The sequence below is a fragment of the Antedon bifida genome, chromosome 11, assembly GCF_963402885.1.
Source record: "Antedon bifida chromosome 11, ecAntBifi1.1, whole genome shotgun sequence".
NCBI classification, from domain to species: Eukaryota; Metazoa; Echinodermata; class Crinoidea; order Comatulida; family Antedonidae; genus Antedon; species Antedon bifida.
The window spans coordinates 1,405,315-1,418,915 of record NC_136236.1 but is presented as its reverse complement, the minus strand read 5'-3'; the positions used below and the strand labels follow the sequence as shown (position 1 = coordinate 1,418,915).

The following is a 13,601-nucleotide window of genomic DNA, read 5'->3' as shown; positions in this document are numbered from 1 at the left end:
ATTTTTTTTGTTCAACTCGTTTGATAGTGTATACAGAGTTTAAAATAATCAGAGAGAAAAGCCGTTCTTTTTTAAAACATTATGGCTACTGTGTAAATGATTTACCAATTTTAAAAGGTGGAGATGTATTAATGTACAGCTGAGTGGAACAAAATAAAATACATATTATTAACGTTATGGAAGCCCACGTCAATTAGGTAACGTCATAGTAACGGATGCGATAATTAGTTTGACTTCCTGTTAGATAGTCAACTGTATCTCAACATGCTAAAGTGCACACTGAGCTCTAAATGTTTTATACATTCACCAATTTATCACATTCTATGGTTCTGTTTTGAATTATGGTAGAACCCCTTTAAGGGACATCTTTGGGACCCAATGGAGTACCCCTTTAATAGGGTTGTCCCTTAAATTAGGAGTTTACCGTAATATTCCTATATTTTCATTTGTTCGTTTACGGGAAAGTGTCCCCTTGTTCCAGATTAATGTTTGATTTTACACTAATATAATAAAAGATCGTATACTCTATCTCTAACAAAACATTTCAATCTTCTATCAACTAAAGTTAAAGATTATAGTCATGTCCCGGGACCACACTCTATTAGTCATCACGGATAGACTTTCTTCATCAGTGCTTCTATGAATGGATGACTTTTGGGAGCAGGAACGATATTAGACCAAACCCAGTACCGTTTTGATTTTGATCATTCAGGAAATCTCCTCATGACGTTAACTATAATTTTGCATCTCTCTTTTATTTTTAGCTGCAAGCCAGCCCCAAAATGTAAAAGTAGAAGTTTTTCAAAACCTTTTTCTAGTAACATGGGATCGACCCAGCATTTTCTACGTTAATTTCACACTGTACAAAGTTGAACTTAAACGTGTGGATATTTCGACCAATGGTACGTTCATGTCGATGGTGTCGACAGAATTCTATGAGCACGCCATCGACAAAGATATGTCTGCTGAAGAAACTTATTCTGTTACGATAATTCCGGTCACAGAAAGCACTTTTGATGCAAAAACATATGATGGCGAACAATCAACTCCAGCAGTGTTTACTGTTACAAAGCCTATAGGTAAGTTATACAGGTGCAATAATCTATAATAATAATATTCGTTTTTTATATAGCGAACAATAGCACTTCACATTATTACCCCAGTCATTTTTTTGGACCAAACACGATGGAAACATACTCCTATAATGCAGCTAGTAATCCGCACAAAGTTGTTTCTTGATCTAACCGGGTACCCATTTATACACCTGGGTGGAGAGAGGCAAACGTAAGTAAGGTATCTTGCCTAAGGATACAAGCAATGCGGCGAGAGTGCGATTCGAACCACAATCTTACGATCAGTAAGTCACTACGTCGCGCACCCCTTATAAATTACTAATAATTGAATACTTTATCCTGTATAAATATGTTAAACTGTATTACCTAATAACTCAACTTAAAAGAAAAAGCAAAAATAAATACTGACTCTGAAGTGCATGTAAAAAAATAGGAACAAATTGAACACAAGACATTATATTATTAATGCAATCTGAATGATATCCCTTCACCACCCCCCCCCCCCCTCCTATTTTTTGCCAAATTTCATACCCATGAACTATACACGTTTTATGGTAACTGTTAATAAAATAGAAAACTATTATTGAAAAAAATAAACTTGATCGAAACGTTGAGAAACTCAACAGGTCTTTTGGTGCAAACTTTATATAAACATTTGATTTAGCCATGCACACCTTCAAGCAATAAAAAAATAAACATTAAGAAATTGATCTGCCATAGGGAAAAATATTTACAATATATTATTTAAAAAACATAAATATTTATGAACTATTAAGCTACATTATGTTGAAGTATCTATGCCATAAGGAAACTGAAAGTTGTTGTGTTTAAAACAAATTGAAACCGCTTCAATTGTCATCGCCTCCCCATTAAGTTCACTTACTTTCAATCAGTATAGTTTAAAATGACTTCGGTGAAATGTAAGCATATTCTACTTCCTTTAAAATAAAAAAACCGATGCTAACAGAACAAAAATGCAGATAACGCAACAAAAACAAGTTTGGAAATTGTTCAGATATGGTGGCGTTTAGGATCTGGTTAACAGCCTGTCAGGAGTCACATTGGATGTTTAACAACCTTACTAATTATTGACAGTGTTAAACAAAGGACGTAACTGTAAAGGGTGTGAATTTTGACCCGTTTCTGCTGTTTTTAATCCATTTCGACAGCTTTTGAGAACATTTTAGTGGGTGGTTTACACCCAAATTATGCCCAGTTTAAGTTTTCACCTGTTGGAAATGATAAAAACGTTATTTTATGGTGTATTTTTTGTTTTCTTTTTTTAGCTACACAGAACCCAAACCCTACCATGATGATGACAACCATCACAGGGCAGTTGAATGATAACTCATCAGACGGCAATGTTGGCCTAGCTGTTGGATTGATATTTGTCTTTCTCTTTATTATAGTCATCATTGTGGTATTAGGCATTTACTATATGCACAGGTTAGTATTTTGAGGCTTTTACTATATGCAACGGTTAGTATTTTTAGGCATTTACTATATGCACAGGTTAGTATTTTTAGGCTTTTACTATATGCACAGGTTAGTAGATAGTACTGTATATTTTAAAATTGTCTATTTTGAGTTCATTCATAGAACATTGTTCATTTCCTAATATCAATGTTTATGGTAAATAAAGGAAGAACTAGCAGACAAGGTGTCACATTGGGTTGAACGATGGACATATAAAAATCTAATTTTATTGCTTTATGGTTAAACTATGTCAAAATATACATGTTTCTACAATTTGCAAATTTAATCTGACAGATGGGTATAATTGTACACAGTTTTTAATACCAATTATTATTGTTTTATATTCAATTAAGATTTGTTTGTTTTTTTCAATATTTTTATTTAGTTCTGGCTATTCCTTTGAGGATTTATTTAATATGATTCAGGAATTTTTCCAGAGGCATTTCCAGTTTATTATTAGGTTCTTTAGAATTTTAAGAAGGTACTTTTTATACCGGTATTTAGCATCTTAACAAGATTGCGAGTATTTGGACAAAATTGAATGAACTTGCTCGACCTTTGACGCCATTAACTTTTTAATCTTTGCAACAAATGTTCATTATTAATATCAATATTGAACTACTTTCAAATTTAACTATAACTAATATTATCTGTATTTGAAATATTAACAATGCATGGTGGGAAGGATTAACATTGATATTGCATTGTGAATGCATGAGACTTGTTTTCAAATTGTTTGTATGTTCTTTTCTCCACACCCAATGAGGGTGTCCTTCATAGCACGTCCTTGGATACCTGATTGACTTATTGGATTTTTGATTGAATAGTTTAGAGCGCATGATATTGATATTAGATTTTAAAAAAAGTTTATTGATTTCATTAGTTGATTTATTGATCGATTAGTTATTGATTGATTGATCGATTAGTTATTGATTGATTGATCGATTATATATTCTCTGTAGATTATCAGACCATGCTCGAAGGAAAATCATGAAAGTTATTTACAGGTAAAGAAAAAAACTGAAAATGAAAAAAAGTCAAATTTGCATAAAAAAATTCTGGCATGTATTATTAACATGTTTGATTTCCCATCATCCTTCACAGTTTATTCATGTCAGAGGTCATGCATTCCTTGTTTTTATACCTGAATTTAACTTTTTGGTTTTGCTTGCTCTCTTTCTCTATTAACCTTAAGAAATTTACAATTGCATGATTATTTTTTTTTCAGAATCAAAGATTAGAAAACAGATTTCTCAATAACAAACTTTATTTAATTCAGGACGATAATACTTTTAGATAGGACAGCATCTTGTACCTGTATCACACTTTCTTCTAAACTTATTTTAACTACAAGCTATCTACAGATTTCTAAATACTCGCATTCATATAATGAATCATAAAGGAATCAGTTCTATAATGTGTATAATGGTTTCTGCAGCATCATCTGGTAGAGATATCCCTTTGGGATTAAGGATTTACAGTTATAAATAGAACTAAGATATCTTATGATTTCTTCAATGTGGTCTGTACTGTATAACATTATGCCAAAGTTTCTTAAATTAACATTAACATTTTTGTTTATAGAATCCGGCGCAATGATCCGTCAGACCCGCATAAGCCTGGCAACGGTCCACGGATAACCAGCGTATTTGATGAGCCAGGTAAGTGTACAGTATTAGTACCTCTTTTAAAACAACCTCTATTCTCAAACCCCAAGGTCACCGTAAATGAAACCGCTTAAAGATCTGTCCTGTTCTTATATCTTCTAAAGCAGGTCTGACTGCACACTGAAATTGTTACTTTTGTTTTTATTGAGAAGATATGTTTCTATTTTGTTTGTAAAACAAGTAAAGATCCAATGAAACCTATTCATTTCAGACAAAGGACTTTAATCCTCATTTGTCAAATAACAACTGTGCCATAAATAATTGAACAAACGTACGAATTCAATAAGTTATGAAAATGATTGTATAAATAAGAGATTTCCTATCTAAAAAAAAGTTGGCCTTTGTGGGTCATGTCACGGTGTAATCATTATTTTGTTCATAATCTGTGCTTTACCTGACTGGTACAGTCTTCTCTTCTCCATTCCTTTGCCAAGAGAGTACCATTGTCATCGAGCTATCGAGGGCGCACTTCATTGCAATTTCGAAAAAAATGAGATTTTTATACTTTTTGTTATGTAATCTCCATCCTGTACTGCGTTTCCTGCTAATGATGATCACTTGTTTAAAAAAATAAAATGTGTCCTTGTCAACATACATGCATGTGACGACGACGAATGTGAGTGATTGTAAATATTGAATTTCCCTTGTGATTCCTCCCGGTTGTTTTTTTACAGTTTTAATTACATAATTCTTATTTCCTTATTTCCTTCTTAGAGCTTAATACACTACTTACATTGGTGTAATAGACTTCTGGTCTTTCTCACTGTTAGGTGTAAAACTTGCAAAGAATCTATTAATTACAGGGGTGTAAAAAACCTGTAATTATGTACAATTACACCTTTTGATTTAATTAGGGAACTGATTACTAATAATTACAATAATAATTTACTTTTAAATCTTTCTTAAAATTACTTATTTTGGTGTAGTAACATAAGCAAAATTTATTTGATATAGTGCCTTCTCCTATTCATTTATGTAATTTTTACTTTCTATAGACCAGAGATTCCTAAATAAAAGATTGAATGAATGAATGAATACAACGTTTTACTGATTATTTAGAATTGAGGAAAAAATAATGTTTTAAATTAATACATTTGAAGATCTGGTCATCTAACAGAAGCCATTATCAGTAGCCCTTGTATGTAATTTGGGCCTTCACCCATCAGCGACTAAAACACACGGCACAGGTTGAGGTAGTATATAGGCATGGTGGTTTTCATGCTTGCTTAGCAGTCCTGGGTTCAAATGCTGTTATATTACCAGTATTCTCATGACTAAAAATAGGTGATTACCTCAGCCTTCATACAATACAAGGATGAGAAGGATTGTCTACCATCCTGTCTGGGTGAAATTTGGTAACAAGAATTGAAACTTGTGAAAATGGGAATTTAATGAGAGGCTATTTATTCCGATTTTGTTTTGAAGCTACTTGGGAAATTCCCAGCCACGATTAAGTGCACTGTCTATACTATCAATTAACGATACTAGTATTTCCTTATGCTTTTTTAATTGCTTATTCCTCATCCTTCTGAAGTTGATGGTTGTATTGTTGATTTACTAGGTAAACGCAAAGGTAATAATAGTGAGTGTTTTAACTTTGTTGTTCTTTAACCAAAATCTTATCCTTTTGTCTTGCTTTTATAGAATCCTTTGTGTAGTTATTTAGTGTAGCTTGGGTCTGCAAATATTATATATTATATATTCTATTTATTTAAACTGTTTGCTTTGCACATTTCTTCACTCACATCATCACTCACACATCCATTTTGAAAACAAATGAAATATAATTAAGCATATTCGCATGATACCGGAGCATTTTATTTTATTATTTAGTTTCAGTCACATTCGACAGCCGGAAACCCGCCACTAATAGAACGGGTTAAAAATATTTAAATATATATAAAAATAGTTTTAAACATTTTTTACACATTTTATATAGTTTTAAATATTTTTTGTTAAAAAATAATTTAATTTATATAGTGTACAAATAAAACTACAAAGCTGTATACATCTGTTATCAATATTGCGTGCAAATTAGAGACTGCATGTGGAGCATGCATATGTAAATGAAGTAGATCCCTCCCTCCTGTATTCTAATTAGCATGTTGTTTTTGTGAATCATGGGTAATATCATGATAAAACTTAAGAAAATGTGTCGTCGTTTTAATTTAATAACATGATACTATTTTTTAAAGCAATTGTTTGTTTAATTTAGATTTTGAATTAAACATTTCTAATATCTTTTATTTAAAAGGAAAAGTTTATTTTTTATACAAAAAGAATTATTTATTATGCTACAAGATGATAAAAGAAAAGCAGCGTGCAAAACAGAATTTAACAAGTGAAAAGGAAGCTAAAACTGCCTCATTTATAACAATAGCGCTACTGTATCTATTTAGTGTAGATCTATTTCTATTAGCATATCAATCAACTACTACTAGTCCTATATGATTACATCATACAATGCAGCTTACAATTTATTTCCTTTATTTACAACCATTGTACTTTCCTGCTGTAACCTCAATATTCCATTCCTAAATGTGATAAGTATTTTGTTCATACATTTCTCGGTTCTCTATCTGTTTTTGAAATGCAACTTTTGCATGGAAGTTTATATGTGTTAAATGTAGGTGTTATCAAAGTGTTTGTAATTACATCTGATTTTGTTGGATTATTCACTTTTTAAATAATTTTTACCAAATTAAACATGTTACTGAAAGGATATTATACACTCTTTTTTAACGTTTTTTTATGGTAACTCTGTTCTGAAAAGTTTATATTTTTGTTTTAAAAACTGTTTTATTAAAATAAGCATTTAAAAAAAATAATAAAGAAATGTTTGTAAAAATAATGGTCTTAACTGTAGATACAAAATGTTCAGCCAAGGACTGTTACATTATTACATCATTAATGTTACCTTGGAGCTTTGATTTGTGTTGACCAATGACCAAAGTACGTCGTGGTTTTTTTGCTGTGCATGCTGGGATGTTGGGACGTGTTTCCTTGCTCCCCTCGACACAGTTTTAATGATTTCTAGGTCGCAAATTGAAAACTCATTATTTGTTTTGCAATTATTAATATAGTTTGGCTTTTTATTTCACTTTCACAGTTTGGCGCAATTTAACTGTTAAAGACATTTTAAAATGAAAATAGTCAGGAAGGAAACGCACTGTTGATTTAAATTAATGACTTGATGTTTATTATTTATATTTGTTGACATTTAAATTTGTTGACATTTAAATTTTGCAGAAGATCCCGAAGAACCGCCAATACCAATTGAAAAGTTTGAAGAACATGTCATCAGGAATCATGCCAATAGTGACAGCGGGTTTGCAGAGGAATTTGAAGTAAGTCTATTGCCGTGTTTCCGCAGCCAAAACAAAATTATCAGTTAATTTTTTAAACAATAAAGTGTGCATGATCATCAAAAAGGACGTGTTAGTCTTCAAAATAATCTGTTTTTAGTTCAGACTTATTTAAATATGTAACGTCTTATTATAGATAACTTATTATCATCATAGTTCTGACTTAGGATACCTCTGACTTATTATCATGATAGTTCTGACTTAGGATACCTCTGACTTATTATCATCATAGTTCTGACTTAGGATACCTCTGACTTATTATCATCATAGTTCTGACTTAGGATACCTCTGACATATTATCATCATAGTTCTGACTTAGGATACCTCTGACATATTATCATCATAGTTCTGACTTAGGATACCTCTGACTTATTATCATCATAGTTCTGACTTAGGATACCTCTGACTTATTATCATGATAGTTCTGACTTAGGATACCTCTGACTTATTATCATCATAGTTCTGACTTAGGATACCTCTGACTTATTATCATCATAGTTCTGACTTAGGATACCTCTGACATATTATCATCATAGTTCTGACTTAGGATACCTCTGACATATTATCATCATAGTTCTGACTTAGGATACCTCTGACTTATTATCATCATAGTTCTGACTTAGGATACCTCTGACATATTATCATCATAGTTCTGACTTAGGATACCTCTGACATATTATCATCATAGTTCTGACTTAAGATACCTCTGACTTATTATCATGATAGGTGTAACTTATTTCTGAGTGAAAGTTTGAGTTTCCTTATTTTTTTTCCAGGAAATCCAACTGTGCGTGAAAAATGACTACCCAGCCGCTGCTTCGGCCGATCCTGCTTGCAAGCCAAAAAATCGCTATACAAACATAGTAGCCTGTAAGTATTTAAACCCTGTTCACACTATATATATATATATTTTAGTAGCCTGTAAGTATTTAAACCCTGTTCAGACTACATATATATATTAGTAGCCTGTAAGTATTCTTTACAGTACTCTTTACTCAACATTTCAGTTTCAATGTCTTTCTTTAATGTGTACTGTAATTTCATTAATACTTATGTTATTTCTTTGTAGATGATCATTCCAGAGTGAAACTACAAGTTATAGGGGATAAACCCTGTTCAGACTATATTAATGGAAACTATATTGATGTAAGTGCATGAAATAAATGATAAGGGATAAACCCTGTTCACACTATATTAATGGAAGTTATATTGATGTAAGTAAATGATAAGAGCATATTAATTGTTTAATTTTATCACCTAATTTGTTTACACTTTAGTGGACAATATGTGAGACAGAAAACGTAATTTGTACGGGTTTTTGTTAAGTGTAGCCTTTTCCAAGTGCAGATATGCAAATACTTAGCACCAGCTTTAAACACATTATTAATGTTTTTCTCATTAATGTCTCTACTTTTTTTAAACATTTTAAGACATAGCATGGCAAACAAATTAGTATCAGTAATGTTCACTAAGATTTATAGTATTTATAGCAACTCAGACACATTATGTTGTTTTTTTCTCATTAATGTTAATGTCTTTTTCAGGGCTACAATAAAAAAAGATATACTAAAGGAAACACATTTTTATTATTAATAATAATAATGTTCTTTTTAGATTAATGTTAGTTTAGTGTTTTTCTTGCAGGCATTTGATAACAAAATGCATTTATAGTTAGACACATTAATGTTACTTTATTTTTCAATGTTTTTTTTTCTTTCAGGGTTTCAATAAGAAAAATGCATTTATAGCAACTCAAGGTGAGTCATGAAGCAGAAGTGAATTAGAGAATTAAAAACATGTTGAAGCTAAGACATATATACGTGGCAAACAGCATGTATACATCTGTCAAGTCTTTTGTTTATTTATAACGTAGAACCCCTATTAAGGGGACACCTTTGGGACCAAATATAGGGGTTGGCTATAGTGTACTTTCTTTCCATTGATAGAAAAGTGTCCCCTTAATAGGTGTGTCCATGAATAATTTTGTATTTTAGTTAGAAATATTTATTTAAAAAGAAAAAATTACAACATTCCTGGGACAATTAAAATTGTCATAACATAACATTTATTTACATACTCTGACATAAAAGATATGCATACAAAGCAAAACAAAAATGATGAGGTCAGAGTTTGAAGGCAGATGCCTTGGAAGATGAAAAAAAAAACATCTTGTGGCAGGGGAGCCTTAAAAAAAGAATAATGATTATTATTATTATTATTATTATTATTATTAAATTTGAACAATTAAATTAAATTGTTGAGATGCTCCCTGGTCAATGGAAGCTCATCTGTCGTAAGCGCTCATGGGAAAACATATCGTCTGTTATCGTTTCCTATTTCTCATATATTTATTAACACTTGATATGTGTCCATTGGTTGTGGGTATCGCATCAAGTACAATTAGGTAAATACCCAAGGTCTGTTCCAGGACTCACTGGACCCATAGAGTTCACTATGATATCGCTATGCTGGACCTAAACAGCTGAACTGTTAAACGCGCCATATTGTATCCTTGTTATTATCAATAATGTTGTACTTGCATGGAAATCGTCTGAAATTGGGATGTGGAAATAACTTAGTCATAGTCTATATTAATGTTTAATCTGATAAAATACTGTCAATATGAAATAAGTCTTCTTTTTACAACATTAGTGTGTCTCTATGGTTTCACTGAATTATCTGGGATTTTTTCTATTTTTATCCACTCAAATCGGGAATAATTTTGCCAGTGTAGCATACCAAATAGCTATACAAAACACATATATAAAATTATATAGAAAGCAATACAAAACTAAGTTTCTAGACTCAAAATTCAGTTTGATTATCAATATTTAAAATGAAACTCTTTCCCTTCAATATGAGTTAGATGGCTGTCTTGAGCAGATAATCAGCTAACAACTTCTTGTTTTTTTTAGGACCTTTAAAGTCAACAGTTGAAGATTTCTGGAGAATGATCTGGGAACAAAATAGTTATACTATAATCATGATTACTAATCTAATGGAGAAAGGGCGGGTATGTAACAGTTTACTACAAAATAGTTATACTATAATCATGATTACAAATCTAATGGAAAAAGGGTGGGTATGTAACAGTTTACCTTTAAATGTTACCTCACATTAATGTGTGCATTAAATGAATGTATTTGTTTGTTTGATTTATTTGGTACAATCAACATACCAAGGATTGATTTATTTATTTTATTTATTTGTTGACCATGCACCTTTGAATCGGTGGCACCAACAATATGCGGTGCGGCCTATTGTGTGCATTAAATGATAATTAATTTGGTTTTCTATTTGTTTTCATTTAGAGAAAGTGTGACAAATATTGGCCTATAGAGGGCAGTTCAGAAAAATATGGAGATTTTGAAGTGACATGTGAAATGGAAGATGAAATGGCGAGCTTTACTGTCAGAAACTTTGTTGTAAAGAACACTAAAATGAAAAAGGTAAGCACAGAATTATCTTATCATTGTCATCATCACATGTCTATGTTATCATTATCATTGATTCAATATCTTTATCACTCCTTCCTCTGGAGTGGAGCTGTAGCTTGGTGGTTAACATGCTTGCCTTCCAATCCAAGGTCTGGGGTTCAATCCTGATATAGTGCCAGAGTTCTAAGTCACGACTCTTTTCAACTCCACTCCCTAATCCTCAAATGAGACTCTAAGTAATCACGATAATAAAATAGTTTATACATCCTAAAAAAAATCATTGCCCAACTTGTTTCACTACCTGCTCGCCTCAAACATTCACCAAATATCACAATATCGTAAGCATCCAGTCATACCATAGAGGGTGCACTCTGATTAGTTACGTGTTCAACAGAGCGTGAAATTGAATACATTTTTGCACTTGATAATAAATTATTTTTACACCAACTTTAAAAAAAAAATAAAATTTTAATGTCAAAGTATGTGAATATGCATTTTTTAAAGGTCAAATTAATGTCAAAGGTCAAATGAATGTCTAAACGAGGAAAGCTTTTACTTCCCAAAGTAATTAGCAACAATTTATGAGATTTTAACATTTCTTGTCGTCTGTGAGGATGTACTCATTTTGAATAATTGAATTCTTCTCATGCCCTAGGTTGTAAATTAATACTATGCTCATATTTAGTTATAAAATCTTATTATTTAAATATTTAAGTGATTACAAGATTGTTATTATTGTCACTAACGAAAAATTCAAGGTAAAATGTTCCTGATATTACGGAAATTGAAAATCACTTTATTTAAAAACATATCTGAAAATTGTCTTTTTTGGCAAGATAATAATATATTGAATACAGTACATTCAAAATACTTCTAAAAAAATATACAAAATATTTTATACCAACTGTATTAAAAAAGATCTTTTGAATTTTGAATTAAAAATATGAATTTCCATTTATTATTTTTGTTGAATTTCAGACTAAGAATAATGAACGAGCTATCATACAGTATCATTACACAGACTGGCCGGACCATGGGGTACCAAACTACACCCTACCTGTGTATACATTCATTAAGAAATCAGTGAAAGCAAACCCAGCTGATGCTGGTCCCATGATAGTACACTGCAGGTTGGTCGTCTGTTTATTGTTTTTATTTCAGTGCATCCAATAATTTATTTTTCATTTGCAGAATAATAGAGGTTGTGTGCACAATGTGTTATGGCGCTCTGTTGCTGGTACAACCACTGGTGAATTTGTTGTCAAATTAATTAAATTAAAATATAAATAATTGTTGTTATAATTCTAATTATGTAGTTGAACTGCTTAAGAGCAGAGCTTGGATTTAAACCTAGGAATCGGGAATTGATATTTTATTCTTATATTTTATATTGATTAATTGTTTGCATTATTTACATTTGTTGTGTCAAACTAGTTTGATAGTGTGGACAGAGCTTTATAACATATAATAATATATTAATAATATTTACTTCTTGTAGTGCTGGTGTAGGGCGTACAGGTACATACATCACAATAGAGTCAATGTTGAGACAAATTAAAGCCAAGAAAACGGTTAATGTTTGTAGTTTTTTGAAGAAGATTCGTGGACAGAGAAACCACATGGTGCAAACTGAGGTATGAATTAAGCTCTGTTTTGTTTTTATACAAATTGCCAAGGATAACCATATCCTTCTTAAAGGTGGCAATCCTGTTCACAAGACAAACATATACACAAGATGCTCTACATAAACAAATTCTACAAAAGTCTACAACAACTGTACACAGTTTTATTTATTAACCATGCCTTTATCCGTTTCAATTAATTAATTCACGTAGCCAACTTTATATTAATGATATTATTGTTTGTACAGGAGCAATATTGTTTTATCCATGACGTGCTACGAGACGCACTGAGGCTGGAGCATTCTGAAGTTCCTATTAAAGGTATTCGTGAATATATTGAGAAGATTCGCGTTCCAGGAGAAGGCACTAAGCGATCTATACTAGATCAACATTTTGAGGTAAATATCACCACTCACTTTACTTTTCAAGATCTTTTTTAAATATAATTTCTGCAAAACATGTGATCAAATACTAAATAATATTAATCAGGGCATTTCTTTCTGGGGTGCTTCTGGGATAGATAATATTACAGTAAAAATATGGTTTGGATTTCATTCTACTCTTCCCTGGTAAGAACACTATACATAGCTCTTTTTTTAATAATAATAATAATAATAATATTTATTTCCACAAATAATAAAGCAAAATACAGAGTAGCATAATAAGTATACAACTGATAATGAACATAAATATTATAATGCAAGAAAAGAAGTTTTAATTGAAGACCTGAACTTTACTAAACTGAAGTCACTTTTTTTTAACTGAACAGTTTAAATATAGGCATAATATATATGTGTGATATCACTAATGTTTGTTTGTTTTTTTAGCTGTTACATACACACAAGTTTAAAGATTATGATTTCTTAAAAGCTCACAAAGAAATTAATCAAAAGAAAAATAGGAGGCCAGATATCTTGCCAGGTACGTGTGTATAACAGACAATAGTGTAGCATAATCTAAA

General features: G+C 31.2%; 1 protein-coding gene across 6 annotated transcripts in view; it reads left to right on the top strand.

Moving 5' to 3' along the window:
- LOC144855530 (putative receptor-type tyrosine-protein phosphatase mosPTP-1) overlaps positions 1-13,601 on the top strand; it is a 42,261-nt gene that overhangs the window by 18,204 nt on the left and 10,456 nt on the right. For 4 of the 6 annotated variants that reach the window (XM_078713424.1, XM_078713423.1, XM_078713421.1 and 1 more), the window contains exons 10-23: positions 765-1,079; positions 2,360-2,519; positions 4,134-4,210; positions 5,751-5,798; positions 7,466-7,563; positions 8,358-8,451; positions 8,651-8,727; positions 9,302-9,338; positions 10,497-10,594; positions 10,893-11,030; positions 11,997-12,148; positions 12,517-12,652; positions 12,889-13,038; positions 13,468-13,561. In XM_078713424.1, coding sequence (XP_078569550.1) covers positions 765-1,079; positions 2,360-2,519; positions 4,134-4,210; positions 5,751-5,798; positions 7,466-7,563; positions 8,358-8,451; positions 8,651-8,727; positions 9,302-9,338; positions 10,497-10,594; positions 10,893-11,030; positions 11,997-12,148; positions 12,517-12,652; positions 12,889-13,038; positions 13,468-13,561 — 1,674 coding nt within the window. The remainder of the gene's footprint in view (positions 1-764; positions 1,080-2,359; positions 2,520-4,133; positions 4,211-5,750; positions 5,799-7,465; positions 7,564-8,357; positions 8,452-8,650; positions 8,728-9,301; positions 9,339-10,496; positions 10,595-10,892; positions 11,031-11,996; positions 12,149-12,516; positions 12,653-12,888; positions 13,039-13,467; positions 13,562-13,601) is intronic. The other 2 variants (XM_078713420.1, XM_078713422.1) reach the window with 2 other exon arrangements.